Source organism: Saccostrea echinata, unplaced genomic scaffold (assembly GCF_033153115.1).
Source record: "Saccostrea echinata isolate AGI-Se365-2 ecotype Australia unplaced genomic scaffold, CSIRO_AGI_Sech_v1 ptg000033l, whole genome shotgun sequence".
Classification (NCBI taxonomy): domain Eukaryota; kingdom Metazoa; phylum Mollusca; class Bivalvia; order Ostreida; family Ostreidae; genus Saccostrea; species Saccostrea echinata.
This window is the reverse complement of record NW_026889782.1, coordinates 323,760-345,123: the sequence shown is the minus strand read 5'-3', so window position 1 is coordinate 345,123 and position 21,364 is coordinate 323,760. Positions and strand designations below refer to the sequence as shown.

The window sequence follows — 21,364 nt, the reverse complement described above, 5'->3', positions numbered from 1 at the left end:
TCTCTATATTTTGAGAGATGGAGAACATCAAACAATGTGTTTTGAAATCTCTCAAAGGTCAAATAGAGTGAAATTTAAACGATTTAAATTTTTCAAAAAATTTAAATTGAATCTAAATGTTAATACAAAGACTATCTCTGTATTTTGAAAGATGGAGAACATCATACAATGTGTTTTGAAATCTCTCAAAGGTCAAATAGGGTGAAATTTACACGATTTAAATTTTTCAAAAAATTTAAATTGAATCCAAATTTTGAAAAAAGGACTATCTCTGTATTTTGAAAGATGGAGAACATCATACAATGTGTTTTAAAATCTCTGAAAGGTCAAATAGGGTGAAATTTAAACGATTTAAATTTTTCAAAAAATTTAAATTCCTTCCACAAACCTAAAAACGCAACAAATGATGTTCTCTTCCTTCAAAATATGGAAGTTGGCTTTTATTTAATATTTCATTGCAATTTAAATTTTTTGAAAAAATTAAATCGTTTAAATCTCACTGTAATTGACCTTTGAGAGGTTCCAAAACACATTGTACGATGTTCTCCATCTTTCAAAACACAGAGACAGTCCTTGTTTTAACATTTGGAAGCTATTTAAATTTTTTGAAAAATTTAAATCGTTTAAATCTCACTCTATTTGACCTTTGAGAGATTTCAAAACACATCATATGATGTTCTCCATCTTTCAAGATATAGAAATAGTCCTTGTTTTACCATTTGAATTCAATTTAATTTTTTTGAAAAATTTAAATTGTTTAAATCTTACTCTATTTGACCTTTAAAAGATTTCAAAACACATTGTATGATGTTCTCCATCTTTCAAAATACAGAGATAGTCCTTATTTTAACTTTTGGAAGCAATTTAAATTTTTTGAAAAATTTAATTCCTTTAAATCTCACTCTATTTGACCTTTCAGAGATTTCAAACAACATTGTATGATGTTCTCCATCTTTCAAAATACAGAGATAGTCCTTTTTTCAAAATTTGGATTCAATTTGAATTTTTTGAAAAATTTAAATCGTTTAAATTCCACTCTATTTGACCTTTGAGAGATTTCAAAACACATTGTATGATGTTCTCCATCTTTCAAAATGTAGAGATAGTACTTGATTTTACCATTTGGATTCAATTTAAATTTTTTGAAAAATTTAAATCGTTTAAATCTCACTCTAATTGACCTTTGAGAGGTTTCAAAACACATTGTATGATGTTCTCCATCTTTCAAAATACAGAGACAGTCTTTGTTTTAACATTTGGAAGCAATTTAAATTTTGTGAAAAATTTAAATCGTTTAAATCTCACTCTATTTGACCTTTGAGAGATTTCAAAACACATCGTATGATGTTCTCCATCTCTCAAAATATACAGATAGTCCTTGTTTTAACGTTTGGATTCAATTTAAATTTTTTGAAAAATTTAAATCGTTTAAATTTCACTCTATTTGACCTTTGAGAGATTTCAAAACACATCATATGATGTTCTCCATCTTTCAAGATATAGAAATAGTCCTTGTTTTACCATTTGAATTCAATTTAAATTTTTTGAAAAATTTAAATCGTTTAAATCTCACTCTAATTGACCTTTGAGAGGTTTAAAAACACATTGTATGATGTTCTCCATCTTTCAAAATACAGAGACAGTCTTTGTTTTAACATTTGGAAGCAATTTAAATTTTTTGAAAAATTTAAATCGTTTAAATCTCACTCTATTTGACCTTTGAGAGATTTCAAAACACATTGTATGATGTTCTCCATCTCTCAAAATATACAGATAGTCCTTGTTTTAACGTTTGGATTCAATTTAAATTTTTTGAAAAATTTAAATCGTTTTAATTTCACTCTATTTGACCTTTGAGAGATTTCAAAACACATCATATGATGTTCTCCATCTTTCAAGATATAGAAATAGTCCTTGTTTTACCATTTGAATTCAATTTAATTTTTTTGAAAAATTTAAATCGTTTAAATCTCACTCTAATTGACCTTTGAGAGGTTCCAAAACACATTGTATGATGTTCTCCATCTTTCAAAATACAGAGACAGTCTTTGTTTTAATATTTGGAAGCAATTTAAATTTTTTGAAAAATTTAAATCGTTTAAATTTCACTCTATTTGACCTTTGAGAGATTTCAAAACACATCATATGATGTTCTCCATCTTTCAAGATATAGAAATAGTCCTTGTTTTACCATTTGAATTCAATTTAAATTTTTTTAAAAATTTAAATTGTTTAAATCTTACTCTAATTGACCTTTGAGAGGTTTCAAAACACATTGTATGATGTTCTCCATCTTTCAAAATACAGAGATAGTCTTTATTTTAACTTTTGGATTCAATTTAAATTTTTTGAAAAATTTAATTCCTTTAAATCTCACTCCATTTGACCTTTCAGAGATTTCAAACAACATTGTATGATGTTCTCCATCTTTCAAAATACAGAGATAGTCCTTTTTTCAAAATTTGGATTCAATTTGAATTTTTTGAAAAATTTAAATCGTTTAATTTCCACTCTATTTGACCTTTGAGAGATTTCAAAACACATTATATGATGTTCTGCATCTTTCAAAATGTAGAGATAGTACTTGATTTTACCATTTGGATTCAATTTAAATTTTTGAAAAATTTAAATCGTTTAAATCTCACTCTATTTAATCTTTCAGTGATTTCAAAACACATTGTATGATGTTCTCCATCTTTCAAAATACACAGATAGTCCTTATTTTTACATTTGGATTCAATTAAAATTTTTTGAAAAATTTAAATCATTTAAATTTCACTCTATTTGACCTTTGAAAGATTTCAAAACACATTGTATGATGTTCTCCATCTCCTAAAATACAGAGATAGTCCTTGTTTTAACATTTGGATTTAATTTAAATTTTTTGAAAAATTTAAATCGTTTAAATTCCACTTCATTTGACCTTTCAGTGATTTCAAAACACATTGTTTGATGTTCTCCGTCTTTCAAAATACAGAGATAGTCCTTGTTTTCACAATTGGATTCAATTTAAATTTTTTGAAAAATTTAAATCGTTTAAATCTCACTCTATTTGACCTTAAAGTGATTTCAAAACACATTTTATGATGTTCTCCATCTTTCAAAATACAGTGATAGTCCTTGTTTTAACAATCAAAATCACATCTCATCGATATCGGGCGGAAGACCCACTCGTTGCTCGCAACGAGATCGGATCTAGTTATTATTATTATTATTCTTTTTTTTTTCCTTACCGATTTTGTGCAGAAGATTTCTCAGAGATCGCTTGATCGATTTGCTCCAAATTTTCAGGGTTAATGCGTTGGTATCTGAAGTGTATAACGCCTCGTCAGTTTTTGAAAAATCACTTCCGGTCAGAAGTTATCGCCCTTTGATCGATTTTTAGATAGACCTTGTGTCTGCACAAAAACTCAGGAACGACAAATGCTAGAGTGTTGAAACTTTCAGTGGTGATAGAGGACATGTTCTAGATGTGCACCTTGGTTTTCATATTTTCCGGAAGTGCAAAGTATGGAAGCTCGGTAGGGGTCAAAATTTAGGACGTGATTTATGGGTGAATTTTAGAGACATTACTGATAATAACATTTTAAATAGAAGTATTTTGTTAAAAGATATTGAACAAAAAGTCTTTAAAATCACAAGACCTTTCATTTGATATCAAGAAAAAGGGGCTGACCCTTCAAATTAGGGGCTCAGAAGGGCCAAAAGTCTTTTATCTATAACTTTTTAATGATCAATATTTTGTTATACATTACTGAAGCAAAAATGTTTATCTTAACATTCTGTAGCTATATATTATAAAATTTTGGTCATATGTTACGTAATAAGGGGCCATAAGGGGCCAGAATGCTAAATCTTTGACACTTTGTATCTCGAAAAGGAGAAATATTTTGATAAGCAATATTGAACAAAAGATGTTCAGAATAATGTTCTAAACAATATACACCCTTTTAATTTTTGCAAGACATCCCCATTAAGGACTTGGAGGGCTGGCCCCTAAATATTGTTATTCTATATATCTCTTAAACGAAAGGAAATTTCTGAATAGTTGTTGAACAAAAAGTCTTCAAAATCACAAGACCTTTCATTTGATATCAAGAAAAAGGGGCTGAACCCTCAAATTAGGGGCTCAGAAGGGCCAAAAGTCTTTTATCTATAAGTCTTTAATGATCAATATTTTGCTATAAATTACTGAAAGAAAAATGTTCATCTTAACATTCTGCAACTATATATTATAAAATTTTGGTCATATGTTACGTAATAAGGGGCCATAAGGGGCCAGAATGCTAAATCTTTGACACTTTGTATCTCGAAAAGGAGAAATATTTTGATAAGCAATATTGAACAAAAGATGTTCAGAATAATGTTCTAAACAATATACACCCTTTTAATTTTTGCAAGACATCCCCATTAAGGACTTGGAGGGCTGGCCCCTAAATATTGTTATTCTATATATCTCTTAAACGAAAGGAAATTTCTGAATAGTTGTTGAACAAAAAGTCTTCAAAATCACAAGACCTTTCATTTGATATCAAGAAAAAGGGGCTGACCCCTCAAACTAGGGGCTCAGAAGGGCCAAAAGTCTTTTATCTATAACTCTTTAATGATCAATATTTTGCAATAAATTACTGAAGCAAAAATGTTTATCTTAACATTCTGCAACTATATATTATAAAATTTTGGTCATATGTTACGTAATAAGGGGCCATAAGGGGCCAGAATGCTAAATCTTTGACACTTTGTATCTCGAAAAGGAGAAATATTTTGATAAGCAATAATGAACAAAAGATGTTCAGAATAATGTTCCAAACAATATACACCTTTAATTTTTGCAAGACATCCCCATTAAGGACTTGGAGGGCTTGCCCCTAAATATTGTTATTCTATATATCTCTTAAACAAAAGGAAATTTCTGAATAGTTGTTGAACAAAAAGTCTTCAAAATCACAAGACCTTTTATTTGATATCAAGAAAAAGGGGCTGACCCCTCAAATTAGGGGCTCAGAAGGACCAAAATTCTTTTATCTATAACTTTTTAATGATCAATATTTTGTTATAAATTACTGAAGCAAAAATGTTCATATTAATATTTTGTAGCTATATATTGTAAAGTTTTGATCATATGTTACGTAATAAGGTACTTTAATGGGCCAGAATGCTAAATCTTTGACACTTTATATCTCGAAAAGGGGAAATATTTTGATAAGCAATATTGAACAAAAGATGATCAGAATAATGTTTTTAACAATATGCATCCTTTAATTTTTGCAAGACATCCCCATTAAGGACTTGGAGGGCTTGCCCCTAAATATTGTTATTCTATATATCTCTTAAACAAAAGGAAATTTCTGAATAGTTGTTGAACAAAAAGTCTTCAAAATCACAAGACCTTTTATTTGATATCAAGAAAAAGGGGCTGACCCCTCAAATTAGGGGCTCAGAAGGACCAAAATTCTTTTATCTATAACTTTTTAATGATCAATATTTTGTTATAAATTACTGAAGCAAAAATGTTCATATTAATATTTTGTAGCTATATATTGTAAAGTTTTGATCATATGTTACGTAATAAGGTACTTTAATGGGCCAGAATGCTAAATCTTTGACACTTTATATCTCGAAAAGGGGAAATATTTTGATAAGCAATATTGAACAAAAGATGATCAGAATAATGTTTTTAACAATATGCATCCTTTAATTTTTTATAGACGAATATCTCAGTCAAGATCTTGACGAATCTTATCTAAAATCAGACGGAAGACCCACTCGTTGCTCGCAACGAGAACCATCTAGTTATTATTATTTTTATTCTTTTTTCTTCTTACAAATTTTGTGCAGACGATTTCTCGGAGATGGCTTGTTCAATTTCATTCAAATTTTCATGGTAGATGCGTTGACATCTGAAGTTAATTCCGGCAATTCCGTTAAGGGATATTAACTTCCGGTCGGAAGTTATCGCCCTTTTATCAAAATCTAGAGGACCACCTTGTCTGCGATGGAACTCAAAAACGGCTTAAGCTAGAGCGCTGAAATTTTCAGTGATGATAGAGGACATGTTGCCATTTTGCACCTGGGTTTGGATATTTTCCGGAAGTGCCTAGTATGAAAGCTCGGTTGGGGTCAAAATTTAGGACACGAATCATGAGTGAATTTTTGAGACATTTTGTATCATATCTTTTAAAGTATAATTATTTTGTTAAAACATACTGAACATAATTTGTGCAGAATGACAAGATCTTTAATATGATATCAGGAAAAAAGGGCTGACTTATCATATTAGGGGCCGAGAGGGGCCAAAAGTATTAACTCAATAACTCTTTAACGATCAATATTTTGGTATACATTACTGAAGCAAAAATGTTTATCCCAACAATTTACAACTATATATTATGATATTCATATCATATGTTACATAATTAGGGGCCATAAGGGGCCAGAATGCTAAATCTTTGATGCTTTATATCTCAAAAGTGGGAAATAATTTGATAAGCAATATTGAACAAAAGATGTTCAAAATAATGTTCTTAACAATATGCAACCTTTCATTTTTTGCTTAACGTCCCCCTTAAGGAGTTGAAGGGCTGGCCCCTAAATACTTCTTTTGCAAGTATATCAGAAACGAAAAAGAATTTCTGAATAGTTCTTGAACAAAAAGTGTTCAAAATCATGAGAGCTTTAAAGTGATGTGAAGAAAAAGGGGCTGGCGCCTCAAAATAGGGGCTGATAGGGGCCGAAAGTCTTTGAACAATAACTCTTTAACGATCAATATTTTGTAATGCATTACTGAAGCAAAAATGTTTATCCCAACAATTTTCAACTATATATTATGATATTCACATCATATGTTACATAATTAGGGGCCATAAGGGACCAGAATGCTAAATCTTTGACGCTTTATATCTCAAAAGTGGGAAATAATTTGATAAGCAATATTGAACAAAAGTTATTCAAAATAATGTTCTAAACAATATGCAACCTTTTGATTTTTGCAAAACGTCCCCATTAAGGAGTTGAAGGGCTGGCCCCTAAATATATCCTCCGCGTACTTCTTGGAAACGAAAAAGAATGTTTGAATAATTGTTAAACAAAAAGTGTTCAAAATCATGAGAGGTTTAAGGTGATATCAAGGAAAAGGGTCTGACCCCTTAAATTAGGTGCTGAGAGGGGCCGAAAGTATACAATCAATAACTCTTTTAATGATCAATATTTTGTAATATATTACTGAACCGAAATAGTTCATTTTCACACTCTTTGTTTAAATAACATGGATGTTGATATCATATGTTACGCAATAAGAGGTCTTTAGGGGCCAGATTGCATAATCTTTGTATATATCTCGAAAAGGAAGAATATTTTGATAAACAATATTGAAGAAAAGACGTTCAAAATAATATTCTGAACAATATGCACTCTTTCATTTTTTGCTAGACGTCCCCATTTAGGACTTAAAGGGCCGGCCCTTAATATTTCTTTTGCATATATCCCGAAAACAAAGAAGAATTTCTGAATAGTTCTTGAACAAAGAGTGTTCAAAATCATGAGAGCTTTAAGATGATATCAAGAAAAAGAGGCTGACCTCTCACATTAGGGGCCAAGAAGGGCCGAAAGTCTTTAATCTATAACCCTTTAATGATCAATATTTTGTTAAACATTACTAAAGCAAAATTGTTCGTCTTAACAATTTATTTATATCATTATATTTGAACGAAAATCTCAGTCAAATTCTTATCTCATCTTATCAAAAATCGGACGGAAGACCCACTCGTTGCTCGCAACGAGATCGCATCTAGTTATTATTCTTTTTTCTCCTTACAAAATTTGTGCAGAGGATTTCTCGGAGATGGCTAGTTCGATTTTATTCAAATTTTCAAGGTAGATGCGTTGACATCTGAAGTTAATTCCGGCTAGTCTGTTAAGGGATATTTACTTCCGGTCCGGAGTTATCGCCCTTTTATCAAAATTCAGAGGATCTCCTTGTCTGCGATGGAACTCAAAAACGGCTTAAGCTAGAGCGCTGAAATTTTCAATGATGATAGAGGACATGTTGCCATTTTGCACCTGGGTTTGGATATTTTCCGAAAGTGCCTAGTATGGAAGCTCGGTAGGGGTCGAAATTTAGGACACGAATCATGAGTGAATTTTTGAGACATTTTGTATCATATCTTTTAAAGTATAAATATTTTGTAAAAACATACTGAAAAATGTTTGTGCAGAATGACAAGATCTTTAATATGATATCAAGAATTAAGGGCTGACTTGTCATGTTAGGGGCCGAGAGGGGCAAAACGTATTAAATCAATAACTCTTTAACGATCAATATTTTGGTATACATTGCTGAAGCAAAAATGTTTATCTTAACAATTTACAACCATATATTATGATATATACATCATATGTTACATAATTAAGGGCCATAAAGGGCCAGAATGCCAAATCTTTGGCACTTTAAATTTCGAAAGTGGGAAATATTTTGATAACCAATATTGAATAAAAGATGTTCAAAATAACGTTCTAAACAATATTTAACCTTTCAATTTTTGCTAAACTTCCCCATTAAGGAGTTGAAGGGCTGGCCCCTAAATACTTCTTTTGCAAGTATATCAGAAACGAAAAAGAATTTCTGAATAGTTCTTGAACAAAAAGTGTTCAAAATCATGAGAGCTTTAAAGTGATGTGAAGAAAAAGGGGCTGGCGCCTCAAAATAGGGGCTGATAGGGGCCGAAAGTCTTTGAACAATAACTCTTTAACGATCAATATTTTGTAATGCATTACTGAAGCAAAAATGTTTATCCCAACAATTTTCAACTATATATTATGATATTCACATCATATGTTACATAATTAGGGGCCATAAGGGACCAGAATGCTAAATCTTTGACGCTTTATATCTCAAAAGTGGGAAATAATTTGATAAGCAATATTGAACAAAAGTTATTCAAAATAATGTTCTAAACAATATGCAACCTTTTGATTTTTGCGAAACGTCCCCATTAAGGAGTTGAAGGGCTGGCCCCTAAATATATCCTCCGCGTACTTCTTGGAAACGAAAAAGAATGTTTGAATAATTGTTAAACAAAAAGTGTTCAAAATCATGAGAGGTTTAAGGTGATATCAAGGAAAAGGGTCTGACCCCTTAAATTAGGTGCTGAGAGGGGCCGAAAGTATACAATCAATAACTCTTTTAATGATCAATATTTTGTAATATATTACTGAACCGAAATAGTTCATTTTCACACTCTTTGTTTAAATAACATGGATGTTGATATCATATGTTACGCAATAAGAGGTCTTTAGGGGCCAGATTGCATAATCTTTGTATATATCTCGAAAAGGAAGAATATTTTGATAAACAATATTGAAGAAAAGACGTTCAAAATAATATTCTGAACAATATGCACTCTTTCATTTTTTGCTAGACGTCCCCATTTAGGACTTAAAGGGCCGGCCCTTAATATTTCTTTTGCATATATCCCGAAAACAAAGAAGAATTTCTGAATAGTTCTTGAACAAAGAGTGTTCAAAATCATGAGAGCTTTAAGATGATATCAAGAAAAAGAGGCTGACCTCTCACATTAGGGGCCAAGAAGGGCCGAAAGTCTTTAATCTATAACCCTTTAATGATCAATATTTTGTTAAACATTACTAAAGCAAAATTGTTCGTCTTAACAATTTATTTATATCATTATATTTGAACGAAAATCTCAGTCAAATTCTTATCTCATCTTATCAAAAATCGGACGGAAGACCCACTCGTTGCTCGCAACGAGATCGCATCTAGTTATTATTCTTTTTTCTCCTTACAAAATTTGTGCAGAGGATTTCTCGGAGATGGCTAGTTCGATTTTATTCAAATTTTCAAGGTAGATGCGTTGACATCTGAAGTTAATTCCGGCTAGTCTGTTAAGGGATATTTACTTCCGGTCCGGAGTTATCGCCCTTTTATCAAAATTCAGAGGATCTCCTTGTCTGCGATGGAACTCAAAAACGGCTTAAGCTAGAGCGCTGAAATTTTCAATGATGATAGAGGACATGTTGCCATTTTGCACCTGGGTTTGGATATTTTCCGAAAGTGCCTAGTATGGAAGCTCGGTAGGGGTCGAAATTTAGGACACGAATCATGAGTGAATTTTTGAGACATTTTGTATCATATCTTTTAAAGTATAAATATTTTGTAAAAACATACTGAAAAATGTTTGTGCAGAATGACAAGATCTTTAATATGATATCAAGAATTAAGGGCTGACTTGTCATGTTAGGGGCCGAGAGGGGCAAAACGTATTAAATCAATAACTCTTTAACGATCAATATTTTGTAATGCATTACTGAAGCAAAAATGTTCATCTCAACAATTTACAACTATATATTATGATATTTTTACATCAGATGTTACATAATTAGGGGCCATAAGGGGCCAGAATGCTAAATCTTTGACGCTCTATATCTCAAAAGTGGGAAATATTTTGATAAGCAATATTGAACAAAAGATGTTCAAAATAATGTTCTAAACAATATGCAACCTTTGATTTTTTGCTAAACGTCCCCATTAAGGAGTTGAATGGCCGGCCCCTAAATACTTCCTTTGCAAATATCTCAGAAACGAAAAAGAATTTCTGAGTAGTTGCTGAACAAAAAGTGTTCAAAATCATGAGAGCTTTAAAGTGATATGAAGAAAAAGGGGCTGGCCCCTTAAAATAGGGGCTGAGAGGGGCCGAAAGTCTTTGAACAATAACTCTTTAACGATCAATATTTTGTAATGCATTACTGAAGCAAAAATGTTCATCTCAACAATTTACAACTATATATTATGATATTCACATTATATGTTACATAATTAGGGGCCATAAGGGGCCAGATGCTAAATCTCTGACGCTTTATAAAAGTGGGAAATATTTTGATAAGCAATATTGAACAGAAGATGTTCAAAATAATGTTCTAAACAATATGCAACCTTTAATATTCTGCTAAACGTCCCCATTAAGGAGTTGAAGGGCCGGCCCCTAAATATATCCTTCGGATATATCTTGGAAACGAAAATGAATTTTTGAATAATTCTTGAAGAAAAAGTGTTCAAAATCATGAGAGCTTGAAGGTGATATCAAGGAAAAGGGTCTGACCCATTAAATAAGGGGCTGACAGGGGCCGAAAGTATACAATCAATAACTCTTTAATGATCAATATTTTGTAATATATTACTGAAGCGAAATAGTACATCTTCACACACTTTATCTAAATAACATGATGTTGATATCATATATTACGCAGTAAGGGGTCTTTAGGGGGCCAGATTGCATAATCTATGGCGCAATATATCTCGAAAAGGAAGAATATTTTTATAAAGAGTATTGAACAAAAGACGATCGATCAAAATAATATTCTGAACAATATGCACTCTTTCAATTTTTGCTAGACGTCCCATTTAGGACTTGAAGGGCTGGCCTTTAATATTTCTTTTGCATGTATCCCGAAAACAAAAAAGAATTTCTGACTAGTTGTTGAACGAAAAGTGTTCAAAATCATGAGAGCTTTAAAATGATATCAAGAAAAAGGGGCTGACGTCTCACATTAGGGGCCAAGAAGGGGTGAAATTCTTTAATCTATATTCCTTTAATGATCAATATTTTGTAAAACATTATTAAAGCAAAATTGTTCGTCTTTACAATTTATTTATATCATTATATTTGAATGAAAATCTCAGTCAAATTCTTATCTCATCTTATCAAAAATCGGACGGAAGACCCACTCGTTGCTCGCAACGAGATCTCATCTAGTTTTCTTTATAATTGTTTGAAAAGTTACATACAAAGGAATTATGATGCAAGACATTTTCCCAGAATTACTTTGTCTTGTGAATTTAGTATATTCTTCAAATCCAAGTCCAAAAGAATAGAGTAAGTTTTCTTATAAATATACAAGATTTTAAAGTAATCCTACTGTTAACTTATTTTTGCTGACATTAAGTATGGTACATTAAGATATATCGACGACATTCTAACAACTAAAATAGTAACTTCTATCGTATGTTGACTTGATATAATTTTACACTTGAAAGATAAGAGAACACAGAATCTGTCACATCTGATTCAGATTTAGATGTTTTACTGACTATAAACGAACAGGGCTGGGACGATATAGCGTTTTGCCGTATCGATACATATCACGATATTTGCATGACGATAAGATACGTATCACGATATTTCCATTGGCTTTACAGTACATGTAAAGATCAATAAGTTTTAGAACAAATAACATTATATATATATATATATATATATATATATATATATATATATATATATATATATATATATATATATATATATATATCAACATTTGTGTACAATCATAGAAAAAAAAAGAATTAAGAAATGCAACTTAAACATGCTTTTGTTTTACATTTATGAATGGCACAGAAAAGTGAACATCTTTTTTAATTGATTAAACTTTGATTTGATTTGATTTCTTCTTGTAAGCCAATATCTAAATTTCATCTCCAAAAATAGCAGCTTATCTACCAGCTCAGGGTCTAGACAGGATTGAGTAGCAGTAATAATATCAACTGCACAACTGAACACCCTTCACCAGCTACAGATGTACCAGAAATACCAAGGAATGCCTGTGCAACAATAGAAGGCTTTGGGAATTTGTCAAGGTGGCTTTTCCACCATTGTAATGGTTCAGCATTTAAAGCGATATTGGATTCTGATCTGTATCTCTCTACTACATCGTGGACTAATTCAGAAGTACTCCTCCCTGGAGTTGCATTGACAATAAATACATCTCCATAAAATCCTTCATTGCTCCTTTTGAATGTCTGATTTGTCTTCAACTGAAATATTTCTATAAAATAAAGACATGACATGAGCTTCCCGTAAAACACTACTTAATTTGATTAATATGAAACAATGATTTATATCATCATTGATATAATCAAGTTGAGGTAACTGGCTTAAATTAGCGCTGGGGTTCGATCATTGTTTGTTATCATTACCTTTTTCATAATCAGAGAGTTCGATATATCGAGGTTATGTTTTGTTTGTTTGTTTTGTTTTTTTTTCACATGTAGCAATATTTAAATACTTAATACCTGCGTATGGTGTTTATGTCCTCCAGTTTTAATATCAAATGCATGTTTTAAATACACCTACGAATAATTTCTAAACTGAAGTAGACAGCATGAAATTAGGTAGATGATACAAGGTTATTGGAAATCTCGTTTAAAGTAACCGTTCAATAACTGTAAGGCCATTATTTGTTTACACTGATTTTCTGCTCCATATCTGTCGTTGAAATTGGTTGATCTGTTTGCTCTGCTGATTTAGAAAAATTTAGTTGAACTTTCGATTATTGTTTCACATGTTCATATTATACACTTAAATAAAAAAAAATGAAAATGCAAAACTTCAGAAAATTTATTAATATTTTAATTTTAACCCTTCCCGATTCAAATCAAATCGATTCCGATGAAAGAAAAAAAAAAAGAAAAAAAAAAACAACTAATAAACAAAACTATTTACTACTAATATTATGTTGCCATTTAAAAAATCTTTATATTTTCAATTTATTTGTTAACCATATGACTGCCAGGTCTTTTGATAATATTATTATATTTGCATTTTTTATAAATAATATAGTGTTCAGTGCTTTCGTAGCTTGTCTTTTAAATTGTTGGTACATTTCATAATGCAATGTCTACATTATTTTTCTTTCTGTTTAAGTTACTATAGATTGCAAAGACCTCCATGAAAATGGTCACACTAATTCCGGTGTGTACGAGATTTATCCCTATGGTACCAGCTCCCGTCCTGTCAAAGTTTACTGTGATATGGAGACAATGGACGGAGGTTGGACGGTATCTTTTTCATTTTTAAAGCTTTGGTGTAGGAAAAGTGAATTTTAATTTTGATGTTCAAATGATTATAAAAGACAGGGATGATGGTACGTATTGTGGTTCTGTACATACGGTGACAATATGCACCTTTACCTTATCTCACTGCATGTATTGTCATTTTTATCGGTTTACATTGTCGCCGGCGGAAAAATTAATAATGTATATAATGTAGCTGTAGACCATATTTTTTTCAATTGGTGGCACTGTAGCTGTCTGGTCGGCCCTCTATTTTTTTCAGACTTGCAGCTAATAACGTTGCAGCCGAGAATATGTGCTTACCCTCACTGCAGATATTGCTGCCCCTTTATTTGGGTTGATTAATATTTTTGTGCTTTCTGGATTCATTTTGATATATCACACAGACTTGAAAAGTATGCATAATTCATGATGAAGTATGGTACGTAATACACGCTGCATTTCTCAGTCAATAATAGATTGAAAACTGAAATTATCCTCAGGTTTAATGAGATTGCATGTTCTTTAATAAAAAAAAATGAATTCTTGTGAAACAGCTTCAATAAAAACCTCAATACTTAATATAAGAATGTGTTATTAACATATTAAATATTCATTGAAAAGAACCAGGAGCATCTCTCCCTTTCTTTCTCCGATCCAAGAAAAATTCTCTTCTGGCTACAAAATATGCTTCCTGCCGATAAGTTAGGTATATATTGTACTTAACCTGCAGGGAAGGAAATATCTCATTCCAGCACATATTCTTGCCGGTATCAATGATGGACGAAATGTGCATTCAAGGTGGAGTATTAATATGTACCAATGGACGACAATACTTGCCCTATGGTAGGCATTGTTGCCAGTGATAATAGCGAGCTCCATAGACAACGTGTACGAACGGAGGAAATTCTGGTTTAAATCTACAGAAATTTTTGTCAGTCCACGTGCAAAAATTCCAAACTTCAAATAACCCTTTGCGGTGCATAACAATGGGATTGCTTAAGCATAGCAACAACTCACTTTAAAAAAACAAATAGCAATTTAATGCAATTTCCATACCATAAAACTATAGTTTGTATTCTCAAACTAAATGATTTTAAATGTGACGTCATAATTTTGTCACTTTTGTCGCTCAGGTATTACAGAAATTGTCGGGAAAGTTCATAGTCTCGGTGCGTGGAAGTCAGAATATTTCTATTTTGTCAATTTTTTTAAAGTTGAAATTATGAGACGCAGTAGACGCAGACTAAAGGAGTTTACTGAAAAGTGTAACGTCAGAATGCAAAGTGTATAAATTTTAGTTGTGGAATAATTATTACGAAAATAAAACAGGGCTCGTCTTAAAGGTTTCACTTTCGGACATATTATATACAAAGCGATAAAATGCGCCGTCACAGACAGGCAATATACACATTCTGTCTTTCTTCATTGCATATTAAAAGGAATAAATGTAATCTTTTGAAGGTTATCCAGCAACGAGTGGACGGATCCCTGAGCTTTGATAAGGCATGGTCAGAATATAAGAATGGATTTGGTGCCCCGGGACAGAATATCTGGATCGGTAAATCTATAGATCTACATTAAAAATTGTCAATTTGTCAATTTTTAGCAAATGATCAATGTTGGGACATATCAATTTCAAAAGAAAACAAATATTTGGTTTTACCTCTGTGTAATGTGTTCGGTTATATTCAGTGATAGTGCTGTATTGCATTCGCAAAGAACGATTTAAACAAAGATAGATAAAAAAACGAGGAAAAAATATTACTGTTTGAAATGACCGTACTCGAAAACTATTCAGTAATAGAAACAATTTAACTGAAAGGTTTATATATTAAAAGTTTTGAAGAATAAATTGTAGATGAAAAGGATTTTAATTTCTCATAGTATCTTTTTTTTAAAAGCATTGTAGTACTCTTATAAATATATCTCAAAACAGGAAATGACGCAATCCATCAGTTAACAAAGGGGAATGACTCATCCCTCTATGTTTCCATCACACTAGCGAATGGTAGCAGACTATATGCGTTGTACGATCAATTTTCTGTTTCCAATGAAGCAGACAAGTATCAGCTCTTTCTGGCAGGGTACCTGGACGGAACCTTGGGTACGTAACAGGTCAAAGGTTACAGAATTTGAAAAAGGTAAATATTAAGAACAGTGATCGATCAAAAAGAAAAATTACAAATAATACAAATCTGTCAACAGGGCATTTTTATTTCGGTAAAATATGAAAACTTAAGTCCAAATTTCATCTGCATCACTATACATTTACTTAAGTAAATGTATAGTGATGCAGATGAATAAAATCCGTACCGTAGTATTTTGAAAGTTAAGATTCTACGTATTTCTTTTCAATCAAATGCTTTATACATGTATAATGTATGATAGTTTTTTGTTATATTTAAACATTTTTTTTTAAATTACATGCAATATATAGTAACAAAAATATGAACAATACAAACAGCATATAATTATTTTATTCGTTTTTTGAAACTTTAATTGTTTATTTATATTTCGCAACATTATTGTATTATAATTATATTTTATCACCAGAGAATTTTGTTATTTATTATACTTTGTTAATATAGAAAACGTTTATAATACCAAAAGAAATCTTAGAACGAGTTGTCGAAAATTACTTCTTCCGGCCGAGATCAAGTGGATGTCAGAGAAATGTCAATAAACGCGACAAAATACTGCTGGACTGTCGCTTGCAATTATTTTATTTTAATAAATTGCTCCACTCGATGCTGATGAACAGCCCAACTGATTCAAGAAACCCTTAAAGTAAGTCGATAATAAGTCCAAGTAATAAGCCTATATGACGGGTAGTTGCAGGCCTTATTGATTTCATAGTATAGATAGGTAGACCTATGTATACTTATCATTTCGTCAGCTACAAGTCTATGATCAAAATTTATTCAAATACACTGTATTAAAACATGTAATTTTGAAACTTGTTTATTAAACGATAATGTATTTTGTTTAATTTAGAACAGTATTTGATTTAAGATGTACTTTATAGCAATCCTTTTCTTTTTTGGTCAACTAAACCCTGAGTAAACACCTTCCTTTTTCACATAGGTGACAGTATGTTAGACAATGAGAATTCTGGTGATAATTTGTCTGGGATGTACTTCAGTACTGCAGACAGAGACAACGACATGTTGGTCATAGGAAGCTGTGCTGCTGTCCACAAAGGAGGCTGGTGGTTTAATCAATGTTACAACGCCTTCCTTAATGGTGCCTGGTCCCCAGGATACTGGTACGAGCCTTGGACTCCTACGATAAGGATTGGGACTTCAGTGAGGAAGACAATGATGATAATCAAACGTCACTAGGTACCGCATCAGCACTCGTAGAAAAGAAATTAGTCCGAACTTTGGGGAGAAATTTCTTTTTTAAAAGTTAATTTTGGGCTTAATTTAGGAACTTCTAACTTAATTGGAGTACTATTTGATATTTGTCAGTAAATAGATTTCCCTTAAATTTGACAATAGATTTCAGACCCCCAAAATTATCTAAGTACAGGAAGGGCGTTTTATCACTGGCCTAATGCCTTTCTTGCAATCTGAATAAGAGCCATAACCACATTTAGACGCATTTTGAATGAATTTTTTATTTTCAAAATTGTTAGAATAGAAATATGAAGTAATATATTAAAGGTTTTTTTTAGATTTACCTTGAAATCAAATTTTGTTCATGAATTTTAGAAGAGCTAAGGAAGATTCTTTTGGTGGGTATTCTGGGATCACTGGAAATTAAAGTCAGTATCGTTCCTAATATGGATTATATAATTCTTGATAATTTCATTAACGTTTTAAACGATGTTATTTAATATATTCAGTGTTCTTTGGCTTTAATATGGTTTCCGAAGAATAGATTTTACAGATTTGTATTTTTCATTTCTGACATTTTTATTTGCTTATCCTTACAGATGATGATAACTAAAATGGGTTAAGACTAATGCTGTAGAAACTTCCAATGGATGGCATGTTTCTCTTGTTTCACTCTTTTAAGTTTGTTCATTCTGGATTTATAAACGATTTGTCAATAATCAATGACCACAGCAAATAATGTAATGACTCTAAATAAAATATAACAGCTAGACATCTTTTGTTTTTATTTAACACATTGGGTTCACGGCGGCTGTGACTGATAGACAGGGGATGTTTTCTTCTAGACACTTGATCCCACCTCTGGAATTTCCAGAGGTTTGCGTTTTATACCCTGTTGACCAGGGATGGGGTAATTGAAAAAAAGTAATTGTAATTGAGTGTAATTAATTTCATTTTTCAAAGTTATTGGATATAGTTTGTAATTGACCATTTTATCAATTACTTGTTATTTAATTCATTACACTGAACAAATACCATGTAATTTCAATAACATCTGAATTACATTTCAATTACTTTTCATAATACATGAACATAAAATACTTATTTAAAAATATGTGTATTTAAAAATATTTTTATCACAGTCACGTTTTACAGTTCTTTTTATTCATTTATAACATCTTCAGCTCATTTTTCCAAAATAGTAACTTTCTTTCCATCCTAAAAATGAATTTGATATACATGTATTGGCTTATTTTATAATATTAGTTTATTTTATAATCATAACCACCTAAAGAATTGAAACAAATGAAATGATTCTCTAAAATTTTGTTCAACCCTTCTATGGTACAACCTAGAAGCAATTCAATTTTTTGATAATCAAACTTGAAGAATATGAAATTGTTTTATGACAATAATTTGTCATTACGTCCTGTCTCTTTACTCTTCAAATCACAGAGCTGTAAAATGCTTTCAAAACGATCCTCCAAGGCATTATTTATAAGCCACTTTGTTTAATTTCAAAGATACCACCAATAGAGTTGTTTTATTTCATGCAATTAAGAATGCTCTACTATTTACATAATTCAGAAAAGAAATTTTAATTAAATCATTATTTCAACATTCAAGAGATAACTTTGAAATGCATCTATGATCTAAAAATAGCTATTGTATAATTCAAGTATTATTTATTGTGTGAAAATAGTCAACGTTTGCAAGTTAAGGCGTTAGGTTTACCTACAAATGAAATAATCAGAGAGTATTTTACATTTGATTCAGAAAATCTTGGAAACTCGCTTATAACTAAATTTCATTAAGACATTCGATTGATAAACGTACATGTAGGACTAGGTCTTGTGATGAAACACACAAACATCAAAGGCACACCTGGCGCTATTTATTTTAAATATACCTCCTACCCAAAATTTACATATACATGCATTAATTCTTCCAAGATGTTTAAAAATAAAATTAAAGTAATTTAAATGTATTTAATTACATTACAGGTAATTGAGAGTAATTAATCACATTTGAAAAAAAAATTATTGTAATTGAAAGTAACTGACAAAATTATGAATGTATTTAAAATATTTAATTGCATTTCAAAGTACTTGACCCCAACCCTGCTGTTGACGGCTTTGTATTTTTGCAGTTTTTTTGTGGACCCTTGTTCAATATCTTCATTTTTTTCACACTTGGAAATGCCTGGGCGAAGGATTTTCGTAACGTCTTTTCAATGCCCTGAGAAAAACTGTTCCGCGCAGCATATTTTTCTAAATGTTTGTCATTTGGTCTTCATTATATAAGACACAGTGCAATATCCTCATGACCAACCGAATAATGGAATCACCCTTCGCAACCATTTTATCGATTTCAGTTATGTGGTCCAGATACATGTATTACCCTACATATGAAATGTTCTTCATCACTTTGTATTTTCTTTTTGTCATTTCGATTTTCTCATATATCATTTTTTAGTAATTGGTCCTTGTAATTAGTCATATTTTGATGCTAGTATATTGTACACGTTCACAGGTCTTTTATTACTCAAGCGGTTAGCCATTTCAAGAAGCTTATCGTACTAACAAGTTCATTTTTTATGTAAAATTCTTCCATACATCTATTTGAATATACTCTTGCAACACATGTACATTTGCGTTACAGAAGTCAAATTAAATTTGAATCTCAGTTGGTCTGGAAAACGCTGACAGGCCTGTTTAAAGTCTTTGATGTGTAGTAAAAACAGGGACTGGCAAAGAGTCTCATGTTACATTATTCGCACTCGTAAGACGAAGGAACTGCTTCTCTGCAATCACCAATAGTTGACCAAACTGGCCAAGTCCTTAATGGCTTTGATTCTGTTTAGTCCTTTTGTTGTCCGGTAGAAAGATGTTCAACATCACCAGGGTGGGCTGTTCCTCGCACACGAAGCAGATTTCGAACTAAAGTTTGCTTCATTTTCGGACATTTCTGATGAAAAACTTGTATGCTTGTCAGGATATTGAACCTTTCTTACATCCTTCAAACTGTCACGATAGCTCAGTCAGTAGAGCGCTCGATCCGTGATTGGAAGGTCGTGTGTTCGAATCACACCCGCGACTGACCTAAGTCGATAAAAAATAGATAGCAACTGTTCCTTCGCCAAACGTTCAGCACTTTGAAGTGAACGTTGCGGGTCTTTCGGATGAGACCTTAAAAACAGAGGTTCCGTGTGACGGTAGGCGTTGGCACTATAAAGAACCCTCACTGCTCAGTGGCCCTGAGTGTCGATGAAATGTATGGAGATAACGAACAGTATTCAAGTTCAAAAGGTTATGAAACAATACAAATTTTGGAGCAGAGCAAACACGGACATCTAATACATCAGAGGTGGGTGACGAGTAAAAGTCTAAATTTGAGGCCCTTCACGGGTATATATATAGTGACATCTCTCTGAGTGAAACATTCTCGAACGGGACGTAAAACAACATACAGTAAATCAATCAATCTTGCATCCTTCAGTCAAAAGAAATTAAACGAGCTACCGAAGAAAGGACTTTAAAACTCATCACTCAATCAAAATATCTTCTTGCAATAAAAAAAGAAGGAATACTTGGACCATAATTCATTTTGTATCGTTATCGCAAGAAGATATTTTGAAAATGAGTGATGAGGAACTATACTCAGAATAAAATTGGGGAAAACTAAAAAAAAAATAAATACCCCTATCAAATGGCTTGAGCAGTATAACATAACCTTCGAAATGACAACCTCCAGAAAGCTTGTGTAAATTCTATATGAAATTTTAGGAATAAAGGAACTATCAATTCGTGGATTGGAAAAACACAAGACGCACAAAAGTGATATCAGAGAAAAGGAGAATATAATGTGGTCAAAAGGTATTCTTAGGTCAGATATTCCCCAAAAGTTGCTATATACACTCGTTCTTATATTGGGACTATACTTTCCATTAAGAGCTGGACAAGAGTACAAAAACCTAAGGCTTGGACCGATATCAAATCACCGTCACTTTTGACTGGTGGAACAAATTATTTCGAATTCAAGTAGAATGTCCATGGCAATAGAGGAGGACTACAAATAAAATAAAGAAAAGGCAAAAGTTAACCAGGGCCTCCCAAAGAACGGTGTCGAAAGATACCCAGTTTGGGATGTCTTGAAACATATTGCCTTAAGGCAAACACAT

At 31.7% G+C, this 21,364-nt stretch overlaps 1 protein-coding gene across 1 annotated transcript; it reads left to right on the top strand.

Moving 5' to 3' along the window:
* Nucleotides 1–13,173: 13,173 nt before the first annotated feature.
* Nucleotides 13,174–17,187, top strand: LOC133199216 (fibroleukin-like). Its single transcript, XM_061335056.1, has 5 exons — nucleotides 13,174–13,183; nucleotides 13,716–13,849; nucleotides 15,308–15,404; nucleotides 15,783–15,950; nucleotides 16,931–17,187. Exons 1-5 carry the CDS (start codon nucleotides 13,174–13,176, stop codon nucleotides 17,185–17,187), a joined length of 666 nt encoding a protein of 221 aa, XP_061191040.1.
* Nucleotides 17,188–21,364: the final 4,177 nt, after the last annotated feature.

What these genes read in the sequence shown, in the direction of transcription:
- LOC133199216 (XM_061335056.1), top strand. An exon ending in GGGACAGAATATCTGGATCG is followed by an intron (nt 15,405 to 15,782) that starts GTAAATCTATAG and finishes ATCTCAAAACAG; the next exon opens with GAAATGACGCAATCCATCAG. An exon ending in GTACCTGGACGGAACCTTGG is followed by an intron (nt 15,951 to 16,930) that starts GTACGTAACAGG and finishes TTTTTCACATAG; the next exon opens with GTGACAGTATGTTAGACAAT.